The 17229-nt window shown below is 38.2% G+C and overlaps 1 protein-coding gene across 8 annotated transcripts in view; it reads right to left on the bottom strand.

The window, feature by feature from the left end:
* MYO16 (myosin XVI) overlaps positions 1-17229 on the bottom strand; it is a 356263-nt gene that overhangs the window by 235767 nt on the left and 103267 nt on the right. For all 8 annotated transcript variants that reach the window (XM_030280385.4, XM_072933685.1, XM_030280401.4 and 5 more), the window contains exons 3-4: positions 4454-4524; positions 671-814 (exon numbers count right to left, since the gene is read on the bottom strand). In XM_030280385.4, coding sequence (XP_030136245.2) covers positions 671-814; positions 4454-4524 — 215 coding nt within the window. The remainder of the gene's footprint in view (positions 1-670; positions 815-4453; positions 4525-17229) is intronic.

A 17229-nucleotide genomic window follows, 5' to 3' on the forward strand; every position in this document is an offset into this window, starting at 1 on the left:
AGTGAGGGGCCCAAAACTGTGCACAGGATTTGAGGTGTGGCTTCACCAGTGCTAAATACAGGAGGACAATCACTGCCCTACTCCTGCTGGGCACAAGTACTGCTGATACAGGCCAGGATGACATTGGCCTTCTTGGCCACCTGGGCACACTACTGCTCTCTAAAAAGGTTGAATGCCATATAGATTACTATATTGAGCAAACTCAGCATAAAAAGTCAAAGTTGTTTACATAAATATTAAATTTGTCTCATTGTGACCATGTCAACAAATACTTTTTTGTGAATACTGAGCATATACTTGCTTTTTAAGATTGTCTGGCAACTCAACCTTTAACAGAAAGTGACAAGGAGAAAGAAAAGAAATTATCTGAATATCCCATTTAGGACTGAGTGCTTCAGAGATATAAGATCTGGACCACAGTGGAGAAATAGGAGATACTTGACATTGATGTTTGCAATTTATTCTCATTGAAGTCCTAAAAATAAAAAGTCCTAAAAGCCTTATAAAAATCCTGAGCACAAAAACAATGTCAAGGAAAACCAAACACCGTACGTGCTTTCACTGTTATGATTAGTAGAACTATATTGCATTCATACAGCAGTTTCAGACCTTAGCGGGCTCCATTCTGTCTCCTTTTCAAGCACACAATTCATTGGCTTGCTTTACTTACTAGTAGCAGTAGCAGGACTATATCAGGATTATCACAGGCACAGGCTATGTGCATTGACGTCCAAAAATCCTCATCTTGATGATTTACATTTACTCCTCTGTCAATTAGAATTTCTGCAGCAAATGCATTATCATAGCGAGCACACTGGAAGGAAAAAGAGCAGATTAGCAATGGTGTTTTCCTCAGTGTACAACTAAATTTATTACGTACAATTTAAATTAGGCAGATGACACACTGTAGTTAAGCTGATGTGCTTGTAGGGAACAACAGCTGAGAAATCTATAGAAATAGTTGTGTGGAGATTTCCAGTTCCATGTGCATGATTCACAGAATTCCCTATTTCCTTTTGAAATCTGATGAATCCACAAGGATGAGGCTTTTTTCCCTGTTCAATATTGCCATTCCAAATCAGTGCACAGACATCAGTGCTTGATGATCCCATCATGAGTAGTGGTATCTAAGTATATGCACACCCACACATGCATATGTCCTTGCATACATAAATTTCTGCCTTTTATGAAGCTTAGGGCAACAATACACCCCTCTTCATAGCCCACTTCTATTTCCAATTCACTAACTGTACTGATTCCTATTCGAGTCTCTCTGCCAGATAAATACCCTGCACACTGAGGGTGTAATTGTGAGTAAAAATGGTGTAAAAATGCACATATGTGTTTATATGCGTGTGTGTGTGTGTGCATGTTTCTATACCTTGGTCATGGCCACAAATTTGGAAGGGAAGAAGAAAATGGCCTGGACATTGTGTTGACCTTACTCCTCTGTCACAACTGTGACTTTTTATACATAAGGTTATGGATAATACCTTAAAAGACAATCAGGACACTTAAGATCCTAACTCTGGCCTCAGACACAATCTCAATAACTCTTCCGAGAAGGAACCCATCTCTTTCCCCATGGGGGAGAGGTTAGGGGCAGGACTAATTTTAATCTGGCATGGAAGCCAGGATACAAAAGGAAGTGTGGAAGAAGGAAAAGTGTAACTGGATTCAACTGTGAAGTCAAGATATATCTGAGATCTCCATCAGAATGCAGCAGCTGCATGTACCAGTGCAATCATAAATACAGACAACCCAAAAGATTAATATTAAATTCTACCAGGATAAAAAAGCAGTCCTGCCCTAAATGAATTCCAAATACACTGACCATTAAATTATAGAACAGAAATTAAATTTTGATGTATTTCTTTTAGCTCGTGTAACTTATCCAGCAGCTGTAGAAACAGTTTTGTTTTATTGCATTGGTATCATTCATTGTATCAGTACAACTTAAATTGAGCTGTTCCGTGCTGAAATTAAGGTAAGACATTTTATATTACAGATCAGCATAATATAACACAAATCATATTTTCAAGACATTTTTAAACAAAAAAAAAAACTCAAAAAACAAACCAGAACCAACCAGTTCTAGAGATGACAGGTATCACTGACCCATTTTGTGTATTAATAATAGACTTAGAGCTTTTTCTGATTAGTTGCAGCTTAGATTTGTTGCTGCTCATTGATTCTTGTTTAATTGATTTTGTGAAACAATTGGACAAGTTCAGCTAAGGTTCCAGAATAAAACTGTGACACATATACTTTGTTGTAAGGGTGGGGGTGGTGGTTGCCTGTGTGAATTGACCTGACACCATGTGCTTCAACCTGCATGGCAGCTCAGATACCTACTCACTTTTTATTGTACTTCTCCTGTCATGGGACCTAAAGAAAGTTCAGTGAATAATTTTGAAGTTCCCATAGCTTGCCTAGATTCAACCATATTGGAATACTCTACAGAGATAAAACCAGAATCTTTATCAAGTATCACATTTTTTGGGTTTTTTTGTGGTTTTTTTTTTTTTTTAGAATTATATAATGTTTTGGAAGTTAACAGATATGAAAAAAGGAAAATGGAATTATAATGAATCAGATTTTAAGAAGAGTGTCAAGATATATATATTTTCCATTCTTTCTGACACAAAAACATTTAGTCTACAAGTGGAAAGAATAAACACTAAGCTCCCCTTTGGACCAAGCAGCTTCACAGTTGCAACACTAACACTTAGAATGGATCTGAGCGGGCTTTAAGAATATAGCACAGGTGCATGCTAAATTACTAGTTTCAATTCTTGCTGGAAAATAAATTTGGCTTATCTTGTTTCCCTGTATCACGATTCTTCTCTCCTGTCCATACTGCTCCCAAATCCGGGTCAAATCTGAATTTCATTGAATTCAGGTTTGCCTCTATCTCCAGTAGGATGAGCATTTTCCTGTAAATGAATTGTGAGTACTTACAAGTAACTCCGACTAAACTGAGGCAGTAGGTTACACATGGCTCTCTACTGCAAATTTCTTACTGCAGAAAGCTTTCCTTCCTTTGGAAGCATATGTGTGCCTGTGAAGCAGCAGGCACCAGTTGAGATACTGATTGTGACAGTGAATTGGGTGTGATGCAGATCAAGAAGCCTAAAATGGCACAGTTCAGCTGCAGATTTTATCTGCAGTTAAAAACTGTTCTTCAGCTAAACTAGATAAAGCAACTTAAAATCCCTGAAGATTAATTTTTCTTTCTTTTATTTTAAAGTGCCTGACACTTATATCAAATCACCCACACTAAAGGTAGTGATTGTCTCCTAGGGCTTTTGGCATAAGGTAACATTTGGGATGCCTCTGTTTTGGGAATCCCAAAAATCCCAAATCTCATTTAGACTGCATTTTTAAAGAGTGGTTGAGCATCTTTACAGCAGACAAATAGTTGGAGAAGAGAAAAGGGAATTAAATTTTTCTCTCTTCCAAATAAATACTGCACTTTCCCCTTACCTTGGTCTCTCTTTCCTAAAGTCCTTGGTTAAATAGCACAGCCACAGAGAATGGAAAACAAGGATTAATTACACAACAAAAACATTGTATCTTGCAAGAGCATTGTCACAGGTGTGCTGAAGTCCAGTAATATTACAAGGGCTCTTTCTCATCAATAAATTACTGTAGTTTGTATACATGCTATGAGAAACGTAATCCAGCTGTTCTGAAATGAAGCACTCTGCCAGCAGACTTTTTGTTACTTTGCTCAGTCACATTTTTTGAGCCACGGTGTGCAACCAAGTTGGATCCAAATGTCTTAAAATATTTTCATAGACAGCATGTCTGCAACTGAAGCATCACAGACCAGGATCATAAGATGTAGGAATTATTTATGAGTTTTGCTAGTGGCTTCATCAATGCCAAAATTCTTCTCCTGTGGTATTTTCTTTCTGTCTGCCTGTCATGGCCTTACCTCTTGCTTTTACTTTCATTATTATATACAAATTATTTTTCTTTTATCTTCTTGCTACTTAATCTGAATTGCTATGCAAATAATGAGAAACTAAATGCAGATAATGTGTTAAATATCCACATGTTGGAAACTGGTGCAAGAAAATATGACAAAAACAAAAGGAAGAATGCTATATCATACAGGAACTGTGAATCTTTGAACCATATAAGTTTGTATTTAGAATCAAGGTGTCTTTCCTTTGTTCTTTTTTGCTGCACAGATAATTTATAAATAAAATATTTTATCTCATTTATTAGCTACCACTCCTATGACATGATCCATTCTTTTGTAAGCAATTTGAAAATGACCATTTATTTAAAATGAATGGCTGGATGCAATCACAGCCATGGCGGAGCTCAGTGCAGATTAAAAAAATTGTCAAACCTGTCTATTTTGTTAATATGTCAAATCTGCTACTCACTTTCCCACTTTGTTTATCCACAGTCACTAACAATAATCTTCAATCACTCTTACCAGATGGAGCAAAGATCCTCCTGAGGAAAGAAGCATATGAGGGTCAGCACCATCCTTCAACAGCCGTAGCACTGAAATATCAAAGAAAAGAGGAACAAGAGTTAATATAACTAATATACCTAATATAACAGCAGTACACCTAATTCTGAACTGTTAATAGGCTGATTCTTAATCAGGGGATTTAGTAATACATTCAAACCTCTAGTGTAACTGCAAAACTGTCATGTCAGCATTTGCCATTTCACATGTTTTAACAGCTAAGCCTGTAAAGCAGAAGACCTTTGATAATGAACAGTAAATATCAACAGCATTTAGGACTTTTCAAGTGTATAGATGAGCATGACAGTTTCGTACATATGAGAGGGGAGGGCTGGAGGAAAGAGCCGTCAAGGTCACAGTCACCTGATTAGTTCCTTTGGAAGCAAAATCACAGTTAACTGGCATTATTTCACTTTTCAAAGTTCCCATGCAATATATTGGCTTTTTCAGTCAATACTTGAAACTAGTATTCATAACTGATATCACTTGAAATTCATCATCATACCAAAGCTAAATGATCTGCACTCAATTTAACCTTTCCAGTGCATTGTCAGATCACTGATGCAGCATAATCTTTAAAACAATATTTGGAGCCACACTCTACTTCCAGCTACATCTATCAAACCCCTCTGAAATGAAAATAGGCTTATAAGTGCAAGCCAAACCACAACCCTTCACATTGGTGCTCACTCAAATGTGAAAATTTCAGCACTTTTCCCCCATGGTCTTTATTGCCTTTATAACCTTTTCAGTCTGAATCAAAGACCTGACTAACTCCTGGAAACAGTGCTCATTCCTTGAAAAGAACTGCACAGCAGCAATGCCTGGAAGTACCTGGGGACTCCACACCGGCATTGCAACCCTGTCTTCATTAAACTGGCATGAAAAACCCTTTTGAAAGGCCTCTCTCTTTGAGAATAGTTGCTAATAATATTTTCTGAGTAGGAGCACTGGCAGTTCTGTCTTCATCATCTGAAAATCTTGAGTTAAATTCTTAGTTAAGATCCTGGATGGACTTGTGCAAACAGCTTCAAAGAAATTTTAAGTTGGGAAATGGGTTCCACTGAGATGCCTGTCCTACAGGAGGGCCAGAGATTTGTCTTAAGGCTTTTCTGTGAATCTGTCAGCAGTCTCATGACCACCACCTCTTTCCTATCTATACATTTTCTCTATCTGTTTTCTTTCTCCCAAGGATATATTGCAACTCCATTTTCACTGTACATTTAAGTTTCTTACAGCTTTCAGACACTTAACCTATTTGAAAGGGGTCAGTTTTCTTTTCAAATACTGTCAATTTAGAGAAGCAGTGTTTTTTGAATGTGCTGAATTATTTTTGATCAGGTGCCCTAGAAAGATTTCTCCTAGGAAAGAATATTTGGTTAAATAGTTTCAAGCCTGTAAAATTAGAGTGAAATATGTGGCATTATCATTACTAAAAACATCATATAGCAAAAAGACACTGATGTAATGGATAAATATTTACAATAGTTATGCAAATATATTTAATCTTTTGCTCTTTTTAAACTTTGAAAATCAAAGATCAATCAAAAGTACTGCATAGATTTCTACTTTATGAATAGTTCCATGGTACCTATTTGTCCTCACCAAAGGTCCTGCCTCATTTAATTTACATAACTTTAAAAGACTTATATGTTCTGGCAAATGCCACTTTGAAAGTTAGCCATTATTAGAAGTCCCTGTTATCCCCAGCACTTCCACCAAAAGTAGAATGAGAGCATTAGGTAATATATAATAAAAAAACCTGCACAACACCTGCTAAGCAAGACAAACAGCACAGCAACAGAGAGGGAAGATGCAGAATTATTTACAAAATTTCATAATGTCAGGAGAAGCAGATGAACAATAAAAAGCAAAGCATTCCTTTCTGCTCTCTCAGATCCACAAATCTCATACTGAAGCACACACTTGTCCTCATTCAGAGAGATACCATTAAAATAGAGGTTCAGAACTAAGTTCTTTCTTTTTTTAATACCTGAATTTCTGACCATTAATGGAGATGCTTTCTGTACCTCAGGTTTAAAGTGAGTAAAGACTTATAAATCCTCCTTCTTTAAACAAGCATGCAACTACATCTTCCTTGAGAGTTAATATTCCCAATGTTCCTATGTTATGCCATTTCTTTAGTAGGGCAGAAAATATTATTTCCATATCACAGAATATTTCTTAAGGCTCTGAAAAGAATTTCATTCTCTCAATCCCATCACCTGAAGAAATTAATACTCCAAAGTGTTCCCTTTCCTCCATCCCCTGTTTTTCAGGGGAAAAAAACCCTCACACATCATGTGGTGGCAGAGCAAGCACACTGTGGGTTGGTGGCAGAAGTCTTTTATTGACTAGGACTGATATGAAACAGCATCTTCAGTCTGTGTTTTTACAAGATGGGATAAGGCAGGTGAGGTGTTAACCAAAGGAGTCTGTTCCCTTCCCCCATTCACTAAGGGACTTACATAACTCTACCTCTGGGTAAATAACACCTGCAAAAATCAATTGTAGAAAGTCTTGTTGGGTCACTGAGATGAACTCAATTATTTTGAGCCTTGGGATCACCAAAATAGGCTTTAGAATAGGTCCTTCTATGCAAAGACAGAGGGTGAAGACTTCACTCTGTTGGCAGAAGCAGGACACATGGGAAGGTCAGTGGGCTGGGAAACTGCATTTCTAACAGTATTCCACCAGAATTTCATCTGGAGCCTAAAATAGTAAAGGGCAATTTTTTGGATATTTTCCTCCTCTTAACCCCCAAAGACTTGATTATCATAGAGAAGCTATGCAAAACAAAGTAAAGCCTTTCCAGATCCATTTTGCAACTCCTTGCAGTTGAAACCAAAAGAACAACAGATCATTTCTGGATCTGAGTTTGAAATCCATTAGATTTAATTGGTCTTCCTTGTTGTTTTTTTTTTTTCCTACCAGCAGAAATGTAGACCAAGATTACAGCATAAAGAATTAATATGTTAACTCCAATCTTCAAGTAGAATATTAAATAATTGTGACCATAAACAAATTACTGAGTCACATACAAAAACATTAGGGAATGTGGATAAAAGATCAGTAGCTTTGTTTCTTTTTTTGGGTCTGGTGCCTTTTTCCTCATTATTGCACACAGCTTGATCAGTGCTTCAGGAAATTCCCATCACACAGACTAGCAGGGCAAGATATGCAAACTCTCCTTTCAACTAGGCGAAAGTCTGTGTCCTGAAGGCATGTGCTACATGCCTCTATATTTAAAAATAAGTAAGAAAAAAATATCTTTCCTTGAATTTATCCCCTTTGCAAAACACAATAAAAAAAAAAAAAGAAAATCAAGAAAACATCACAGAAACAAATCCCCCTTCCTACTAGACAACTCACTTAGATCATTTACTTAAGACTTCTGTTGTTCATATTTTCCTTTTGATAGAACTACTACCTAAAAGTAGTTAGTAAATATACTAGCTACTGCTAGTATAACTATGAAGTTATATAGTTTGGGATTTAATGCCCTAATGAGGACAGAAAGTAATACAAAACTCTAGTCAAGGAATGGTAAATATCTCTTAACTAATGCAATTTTAAGGAAGCTTTCATAATACTTTTAAAAACTTGTTTTACTTGCAATCTTTCACATAAGGAAAGTTTACAGGAAAGATGAGACTAAAAACTGACTTAAAAGCAGGAAGCTGATATTTACCTGAAAAAAAAACAAACAAACAACCCCAGAGTAAAAACCTTTCAGCAAACTCTGAAGCCCTTCCTGTGTGTATATAAACAGGTCCATCCATTCTTTGATATCTTTTAGAATTGGCACACAAAATTACTGATAATTTAGAACAGACATTCATACCTAATTTCATATCTAATAAAGATGCTTTAGAAAGCATTGGATGCATTGAAGTCTCATCAGAAAAGAACGGCGATAATCAATGGAGCTTTTTACGTATCCTTGATGTTGTAATTTAAAAAAAATTATTCCAGAGAGCTGAATACCTATTCACTTTCCATTGATTTTATTGACTATATTATGACTTATTATATAGCCTTATGATGCAGTACAATCATTATTGCTGTGCCTGTTACCAGGCACACGTCTTGTACTAACTTTGCCTGTGGAACTAGGGCTGTAAGGCTTTACTTTTCCTGGGCTTGTCTTGGCTTGCTTTGAGCTTTTAGTTGTTATAGCAACTGGCTGATGACCAGGTGACAATTACCTAACACAGTTTTCTTTACATTTGTGTAATTGTGGTGCATAATGCATTAAGGATTTTGATATACATGGCAGCAACTAGCACTTACACTGTACTGTGGATATAATCCAGCTTTGCAGGCATAGAGAGCTATCTGCGACCTCATTTACGGTGCAGACAAAAGGAATACTGATCTGAAGTCACAGCAGAGCCTGAAAGGTGAATTCAGAGGGCCCAGGGCTATGAGTAACTCCCCAGGGATCTGTAGGGATGGCAACACAAACTTAGGCTCTGGGCAATGTTGCATTCACAGCAAACTCAGTTTTGGCAGTAACAGAACATACCAAAATAAAGGCACCTGACATATGTAAAACCTAACATTTGGCCATCTACCGTGCTATATATAGAGTACCAGTGTATGCTCCTATTAACTGTTCCTCTGGGGAGTAGCAGCCAGCGAGTGTAAACTTTATTCTTTTTCCAAGGTTCAGGGAAGTGGCACTGGGTAATGGGTATGAATAGGGAGAATGGTGTAGCCACCACTTTCCACCAACAGCTGAGAGAACTTTGGGGATAAACTGACCATGAAATGAATCACAAGAGAAGTGATACAGAAAGATGTGCAATAGAATCTTTCCACTCCTTCCACTCCCACCAGTTAAGAGTCATGTTTTTCCCATTATTTCCTCCACTGTCAGATATTTGGTCCACTGCTAGTATCTTAAACTCTGTACAGATTAATCACATAGAATCCTCTCCACATTCATTTATCTTTAGTTCTCTTTTCTCATTCCTCGGCAGTCACTCCATACTTTTCAGCTTGTACCAAGGGTGTTTATGAGAAACCTGCTACGCAATTCAGGTCCATGTGAAAACAGATGAATGCTAGTCTCAGGTAATTTCTTAATCATAATACCAAATGAAACAATGCAAGATGTCATAAATATTTGGTTAATGTAGTCTTAGAAAAAATATTCACCTCGTGCCTTTGCTATGAGTAGCTAAAAATTAAATTTTAAAACCCAAGTACCAGTGTTAGTAATTTAATCATTCTTTTAAGGTGTATTTTTTATGTGTTTACCTAACAAAGACATTTGCTATCACTATCACTAGAGCAATGTCCCAGGCTTTCCTTCAGAGTAAGCCATCAGTTGACAGTGTTTATTCAGAGCAGTCATGCTCTTAATGAGCTTTGCAAACAACTGATTTGTAATCCTACTGCTTTTTACATAAAATATTTCTAGAGTTCATTGGCAACATCTGTCTAACTTGTTCAGATCTCCTCATTTTCAGGAGAACTCTTGGAAATAAATTCTCATCCTTGCTGCACAAAGATTAAAGGCAGCAAACCATAAACAAAATATGCACATTTGGACAGATAAGTGTGCCATTCACAGATTACAGAAATGAAGAGAGGGAAATGACTCTTTCCATAGTGGTTGAATTTGAGAGTATTAGCCTTGTATATCCAAGCGATAGTGCCCACTTCTGGAACAGAGCAGTGATAAGGCTGACATTTCCATTCTTCTCTGTCAGAGTTCCCATAGTTTATAATTTTTTTCAGGTAGCCAAGAGTCCTAATACCATGACCCCAAAGCAAATGGGTCATTGATTCTCTTCTGAAATTAAAAACATGATATGAAATGTCAGGCTGATTTCTGTGCTCCATTGGACACAGTATTACCTTTAAAAGAGCCAAACCAAGACACCAATGAAATAGACTGACCCAGGTAGTCCCACAGCCCCACTCAGCATCTCTCCCAGCTTTAATGCTGGAAGATAAAAACACATGGTAGCTCTTTCCCATACTCACTTTGTGGAGAAATCAGAGCACAGCCTTGGAAACAGCTGAGGGGCCTGATCACTCAGTGTGGGCACAACCTTCAAGCAGCACATGACAAGCAATTGACAAGTCCCTTTCTTTGTACCTAGTCTTGTGCCACTCTCCTACCAGGCTTTGTGCCACCAGCTGTGGTGTGTCCATGCCCAAGCATTCTCCAGCCCTGACAGCTTTCTGCAATGCACTATCATGCTGGAGGTTGGAGGGCACAGCCCTCCTCGTACCTGGGGTATCTTGAACTGGAAAACCATATGGAAAATAATGGTTATGCCTCTGAGCCACATGCTCACTAAGTCAAACTCCAATGAGATCCATGAGGAGAGTCACAGTTCTCTCATGGGACAGACATTTCTATCATTGTAGACACAGACAGAATAATTTATGAGTTAGGGACTACACTTGTTCAAGAACTGCTACATAAAACTTTTCCTTCAGGCAAATTCCCCCTCTTTCATTTCTGTGTACATTAAGTATAGTGCAGTCTGTGTCTCCACTGGAAAATATTAAGTCCACAAACCCAATGGCTTAAAAAATCCCAGTGTGTGCCTCTTACAATGCCCAAGCAGTAACAAATTAACCTGTCTCCTTACACAAAAGTGACCGTGGGCAGCAGTCAAATGTAACACACTTGAGTTAAGTTGTGATGCGGAAGGCAGAACAGTGGTGTAAATCAGTAATTTTGAGAAGACTGGAAGTAGTCATTCAGTTCTATGGCCCAGAGACACTGCTGCAAATGTTACACCCAGGATCAAAAATCAGCTGTGGTGACCCATGGTTTTGCCCCCATTTAGAGCTTTGGCCAGGCCAGAGGCAGAGAACTATTGTGGTAAGGTCTTAATTGCTAATAAAGCTGTGATTTTATCTCACTGCACCAACCTAACAGAGGTGTTGCTAAAGTCATTCAACACTATCTTACAAAATAACACATGCTTAGCTAAAAATACTGGATCTATCATCACAGCTAATAACACAGCCAGGGTTTTGCCAGCATAGCTACTTCTGAGGACTAAATAGCTATGTCAACAAAAACTGGTAGCACAGACCTTGCTGAATCCAGAATGTCTGTTAGTAAGATAAAATTACAATAAAACAAAGCTTTGTAACATTTACTGGAAGTTGAACACTCTAAAATGAACCTTAGAGAAAAGCAGCTGATCATACAGTAAACTTAAACATAGCTTTTCTTTCACTTCCAGCTAGTTAATGAGATTTATTTATTTCAAGGTTATGAAAAACAAAAAAAAAAGAATTAAATATTTTAGCATTTAGATCATGTATTTAATTTTTTACATGTATTATCTGTCTCACAAGTATGGATTTTCCTGGAGTTCCTGACCAAGATGACTAAAACCAATAAGACCATCATCAGACTACAGTCGAGAACTCACAACCCACTATGTTCACCTTAGAGATATGTTTGAAAGCTTTTTAAATTGCGATTATAATTTTTAGGCCAACTTTTCAGCTACAGAAACATCTGATTGTACATTCAAATATTTGTAGAATTGAGTAAAAACTCAGATCTTACATCATTTTACTAAATAAGTTAAATTTATTGCAGAATTTGCAAATTTCCAGTCCTATAGTCATTAAATGATAAACACTAAAACACACATCAGCAAAATAACTCATTCTGTGGTCAGTACCTTAATTTGAAAACCATTGTCATACCCATGTTTTCCTTAGTTTTAACAGTAACAGAATTTGCATACAACACAAATTTTCATCTGCACAGACTGTACACTCCCTCTGTTTCACCAACATTTATGTTGATCCTCTGCCAACGCTACTTAATTGGCATAAATCAGATTTCTGCTGACTTATATGCCTTATGAAGCAAAAGTCAGTCCATCTTTAACTCCCACAACATGCAGAGCAAATTTGTGCCAGCTGGCTTAGAAGCCTTGTAAGCAGCTCATTAGGATTTGTGTTAGAGATCTTCAAGGATAACAAACTACTGTCCTGCTCAGCAGCTGCTAAATGGTACTAATTGCCAGCTGTGGACCACTGCCTGATAGATCCCGTGAGTCTCCTGGAATTCCCAGGGTGTGCAGTGCACAAGAAAGAAAACTTAAACCAGGCAGTATAGAACAAGCTAGGGGCGTTACCAATCCGTGCATTTATTCAAAATAGTTGTGTGTGTGGCATATGAGTGACCAAAACTATGAAGAAAATGTGTAGCTCCAGGCATATCTCACTGCTTTACGTCTGTGGCTCAGGCACCACCTTTCACAGTGTGTGATCTGTGACAATTTGTGTTGTCAAAACCAGAGCTGCTTCCCTCTTGCTCATGCATTTAATTCACACACTCCTGCCCTCATCTTTGCATAGCAGTGCCACATGTCATGCTGCCAGGAGCTGGGATGGAGAGTTAAACCAGCTGAAGACCAACCTTGTGAAAAGCAGTTTCCAGATGGTTCACCTCCCTGCCTCATTCCAAAATGAGCATAAAGATGGGAAGACAAAAGGATGGGACAGAGGCAGAGCCAGACAGAAAGGAGAGCAACCAATGGCAGCCTCAATTTTAGCTTAAACTGTGTTAGAAACACACTTTTTAAGTGTCATTTGATATTTGAAGTATCCTTAGGGACCTGTTAAAATCAAATCACTGTTTCCAAGACATCTGAATGTTTCATTTCTTTCTCTGCATCAGCTTCAACAGCTGTGCATCAGGAAAGTGAAGTGGTTCAGAGAGGTGACAGAATTAGAATTTATCTGTTGATTCTAGGGGGTGATGCACTTTCTTTTGAATCAGTTTGCTGAACTGGCTTACTCTGTAGCCACACAATTGCTAAATCTGATACAAAGAGCCTGCAGTAAACAGGTAGGAACAGCATCATAAAATAACAAATGAAATTTTCTGAATTAGAAAAATATAACATTGACATAACATCCAGCTAGGGCAGTGGGACAGGCCCCAGCTGCCAGACCCTGTCCAGCTGCCCTGGGGTGGCCCCCATGCTCCCAGTGGCCCACAAAGCCACTAACACTTCATTTTCCCACACCAGTAACAGCAACAACCACCACTACCAATATGCCAACAACAAAAAACAGCTGAAAAATAAGCAACGAATACATTATCACCCCAAGAACAACAGATCATGTATATAAAGCCATCATGGAAGGAAAGAGCCATCAAACTTGGAAACTGTGGCTGACACTTTTTTAAACCACCTTAGAATAAGCAAAGGAAAACATTTCTATATATCTACTTTGAGATAAGGCTGTCAGATTTGGGCAGCTGAAGATTCCAGTGATGTAGACTTCATTTCATTTCAAAGTTCATTATGAAATGAAAAAAACGGGACACAGAGGATTGAAATGACAGATTTATAAGAATTTATCTGAAAGAAATGTGCAACCAAAGAGACAAACTTGAAGCACAAACCATTCTGCATGCAATATTACCAAGCTTAAAGACAGCTAAATCTACATACCAATCTTATGTAAGATGAACTTACACGGGGTTACCAATGAAGCATTTGTGGATCTGGGGAACATAGGATGTGATGCATGACAGACCCTCTGCCTCCTCTTCTCTGATACCAGTCAGCCACCAGAATAGCAAAAATATTATTCCAAAGCTGGAGCAACCAACACAAAGTAAATTTTACTTTATTTATGTTTTATTTCATGTTTTACAGGTATGGATTGCCACAGTGTGAACTGGAGTTATAGGCCAGCACAAAGAGGAGAAAATTACACTCGCGCAGTACCTGGTATAATCGCCTCTTTTTTATAGTTTGTGGAAGGCAAAAGTCTGACATAAGAGCTGATGGTTTAATTTGGCTTTGAAGCAGAATTATCAGTTGCTCTCCACAGGAATTTCTCTTCTTTGCATAGTCTGCTCTTGCACTACAATAATAAGAGCTGCCTTTGTTCATTACCGGAGTGGTCTCATTCCTCTACAAAGTCAGCATGGTATTGGGCTATTGGACCTTCTGAGGTCCTTTAGCCAGACTGATCTTTTAACTCTGTGAATTTAATCTTGATGTCAGCAAGGGGAAGAAGAAACAAACATCAACTGACAGAAGAGGAGCTCTCAATTCTGAGTCATACCAATGAATCCATGTTGATATAGAGCCACATGGTAGGTTTGGGATGCAGTGATGAGCTACAACTACAGAGCCTCAAACTTCCCCATTGATACCCAATGCCACATGTTCTCATTTGCTAAAACAATACATCTGACAGGTAGCTGGTACATAAATCTGGTAAATCAAGGAGAACCCAGAGAGAACTCCACATTAGAAGTGCCTAAGTCCAGAAAAAGAGATAAGGACTAATCCAGAAGCATGAGTAGAACTGCATATATTTGGACTTTACATCTGTCCTTTTCTGTTCAGCTTGTATAATTCTAAATATGTGATCCACAGGATTTTTAGGGAGAGGCTTGAAAGAAAAAGACATCTAATGTTCACCCTGTATAGGATCTGAGAAGCCAGTGAAGGTCATTATTAAAAGGATAGTTGGCACCTGCTTATAGGATGTCGTCTTAGTAGACTAAGAAACAAAGCAGCAGTTCAAATTTCACACAGATATTTCCAGCTTTAAGACACTTCAAGGCATATTTTCTGTACTGTCAATGGGTAAATGAGGAAGACTGGGAAAAAATTACCATTTTATGTTCAGAAGTAGTTGTGATTGCTAAAATCTGGAGGACTGACCCTAACTTAAGGATTTATGACTACAGCTGTCATATTTGTCTTTTGAGCCCAAATGTAATCAAAACCCTAAAACGTGCATGGTGTGAGAAATTACCTCCTCTAACAATCTCATTGTCCTGTAAAATCACTGCTGCTTCGAGGTCATGTTTACACTGCATTGTAATAGAGAGTCATCAGACAGAAACATAATAAGAAAGCAGTATGTGTTTCCCGGCTGACTGAATTCTACCTTGAACCTTTTTCGGATACATATGCTTGTTCAAAGGAAGACATTTAGAAATATTGTGAATTTCATCATAACTACCTCCATTCTTTGATGCAATTCACACAGAAACACAACCTAAATTAGCCATTCCCCTAGATTTATTGACTGTACTCTTGAAACCTTCAATTATTCCACTATTGCAGCCTATTAGTGTAAAGGCTGCAATTAATGATAAGTTTCCTATGCATTATGCCATATAAGCTTTCTACTAATTTCTATCACAGCTATAGAGTTTGTTCACTGTCAATTTGAAGTGAAAAAGGTTTTAGCAGCTAAAAAGCCTTCTAGAGTGAGTTGATACCTCAGTGCATTGAGAAGAAAGAACCTCTAACTCAGGCCTCAGAGAACAGAAAGATGACTGAAATAATAAGCAGTATATGTAGTTTGTGCTTTGAATCTGTAGTGAGGAAGAAAAACCACTAGGCAGTATATAAATAAATCTATTTCATTCTAAGATATATTTGTGACTTTACTAGGAAAGGTACTACGATTCAGACAGAATGAAAGAATCATAAACTATGCTGAGCTGGAAAGGACCCAAAAGGATCATCGAGTCCAACTCCTGGCCGTGCACAGGACATCCCAAGAGTCACACCATCTACCTAAGAGAATTGTTTAAAAGCTTCTTGAAATCTGACAGGCTGGAGCTGTGACCACTGCCCCAGGGAGCCTATTCCCATGCCCAGAAACTCTCTGGGTGAAAAATCTTTTCCCAATATCCAAGCTGAACCTCCTCTGACACATCAGGCCACTTCTTTGGGTCCTCTCATTGATCGCCACAGAGAAGAGATCAGTGTCTGCCCCTTCTCTTACCCTCATGAGGAAGCTGTATCTGCAATAAGGCCTGTCTTCAGCCTTCTCTTCTCCAGGCTGAACAGATCAAGTGACCTCAGCCCATACAGCTTCCCCTCAAGGCCCTTCACCATTACTGTGCCTTCCTTTGGACACTCTCTAATAGTTTTATGTGTTCCTTTTATCGTGACACCCAAAACTGCCCCCAGCACTCCAGGTGAGGCTGCCCCAACCCAGAGCAGAGCAGGACAATCCCCTCCCTTGCCCAGCTGGCCATGCTGTGCCTGATGCCCCCAGGACAGGGCTGGCTCTCCTGGCTGCCAGGGCACTGCTGGCTCATGTTCAACTTGCCATCTACCAGGACCCCCACGTCCTTTTCCACAGCACTGCTCTGCAGCCTCTCGCTCCCCAGTCTGTACTCACAACCAGGGTTGCCCAATCACTGGTGCACAATTCAGCACACACTCTTGTTAAAAAAGAGAAGAATAACAAAAAAGCCCTAAAAATTTTAGCAATTAAAAAAAATATTTGCTGTATTTAGTGACCCTGATTATATTCATTTAATTATGCCTTTGATGGTTTTAGAGAAAGATACTCCACTTAGTTATCCCACTCCACAAAACCTCCAAATAAACTCCACTTGTTAGAAATTTTGAAGGAATGTTCTTCTCAAACTGGCAATTAATTTGATAGTCATAAAATAAAGTATGCATGTTCCAAGATATCAGAATAAAATCTTTTCCCAGTCTTATGCTTAAGTATTCTATTTTACTTTATACTCCAGTGTAGCAATTTGAATATGCCCAGGTAGAAAAATGATAAAGCTGAATTTTAAAAATTGAAAACATTTTTAAAACTTATTTAAGTTCATTTTTGTAAAGAACTGTATTATTGCTATAAAGGTTTACTTGTAAAAAGGAAAAAAAACCCAACAGAAAAGTTTTTTCTCTACTGATTTCTGTAGTTCCCCATCTTAACTTCTATCATAG

The sequence above is a fragment of the Taeniopygia guttata genome, chromosome 1 (assembly GCF_048771995.1).
Source record: "Taeniopygia guttata chromosome 1, bTaeGut7.mat, whole genome shotgun sequence".
NCBI lineage: Eukaryota > Metazoa > Chordata > Aves > Passeriformes > Estrildidae > Taeniopygia > Taeniopygia guttata.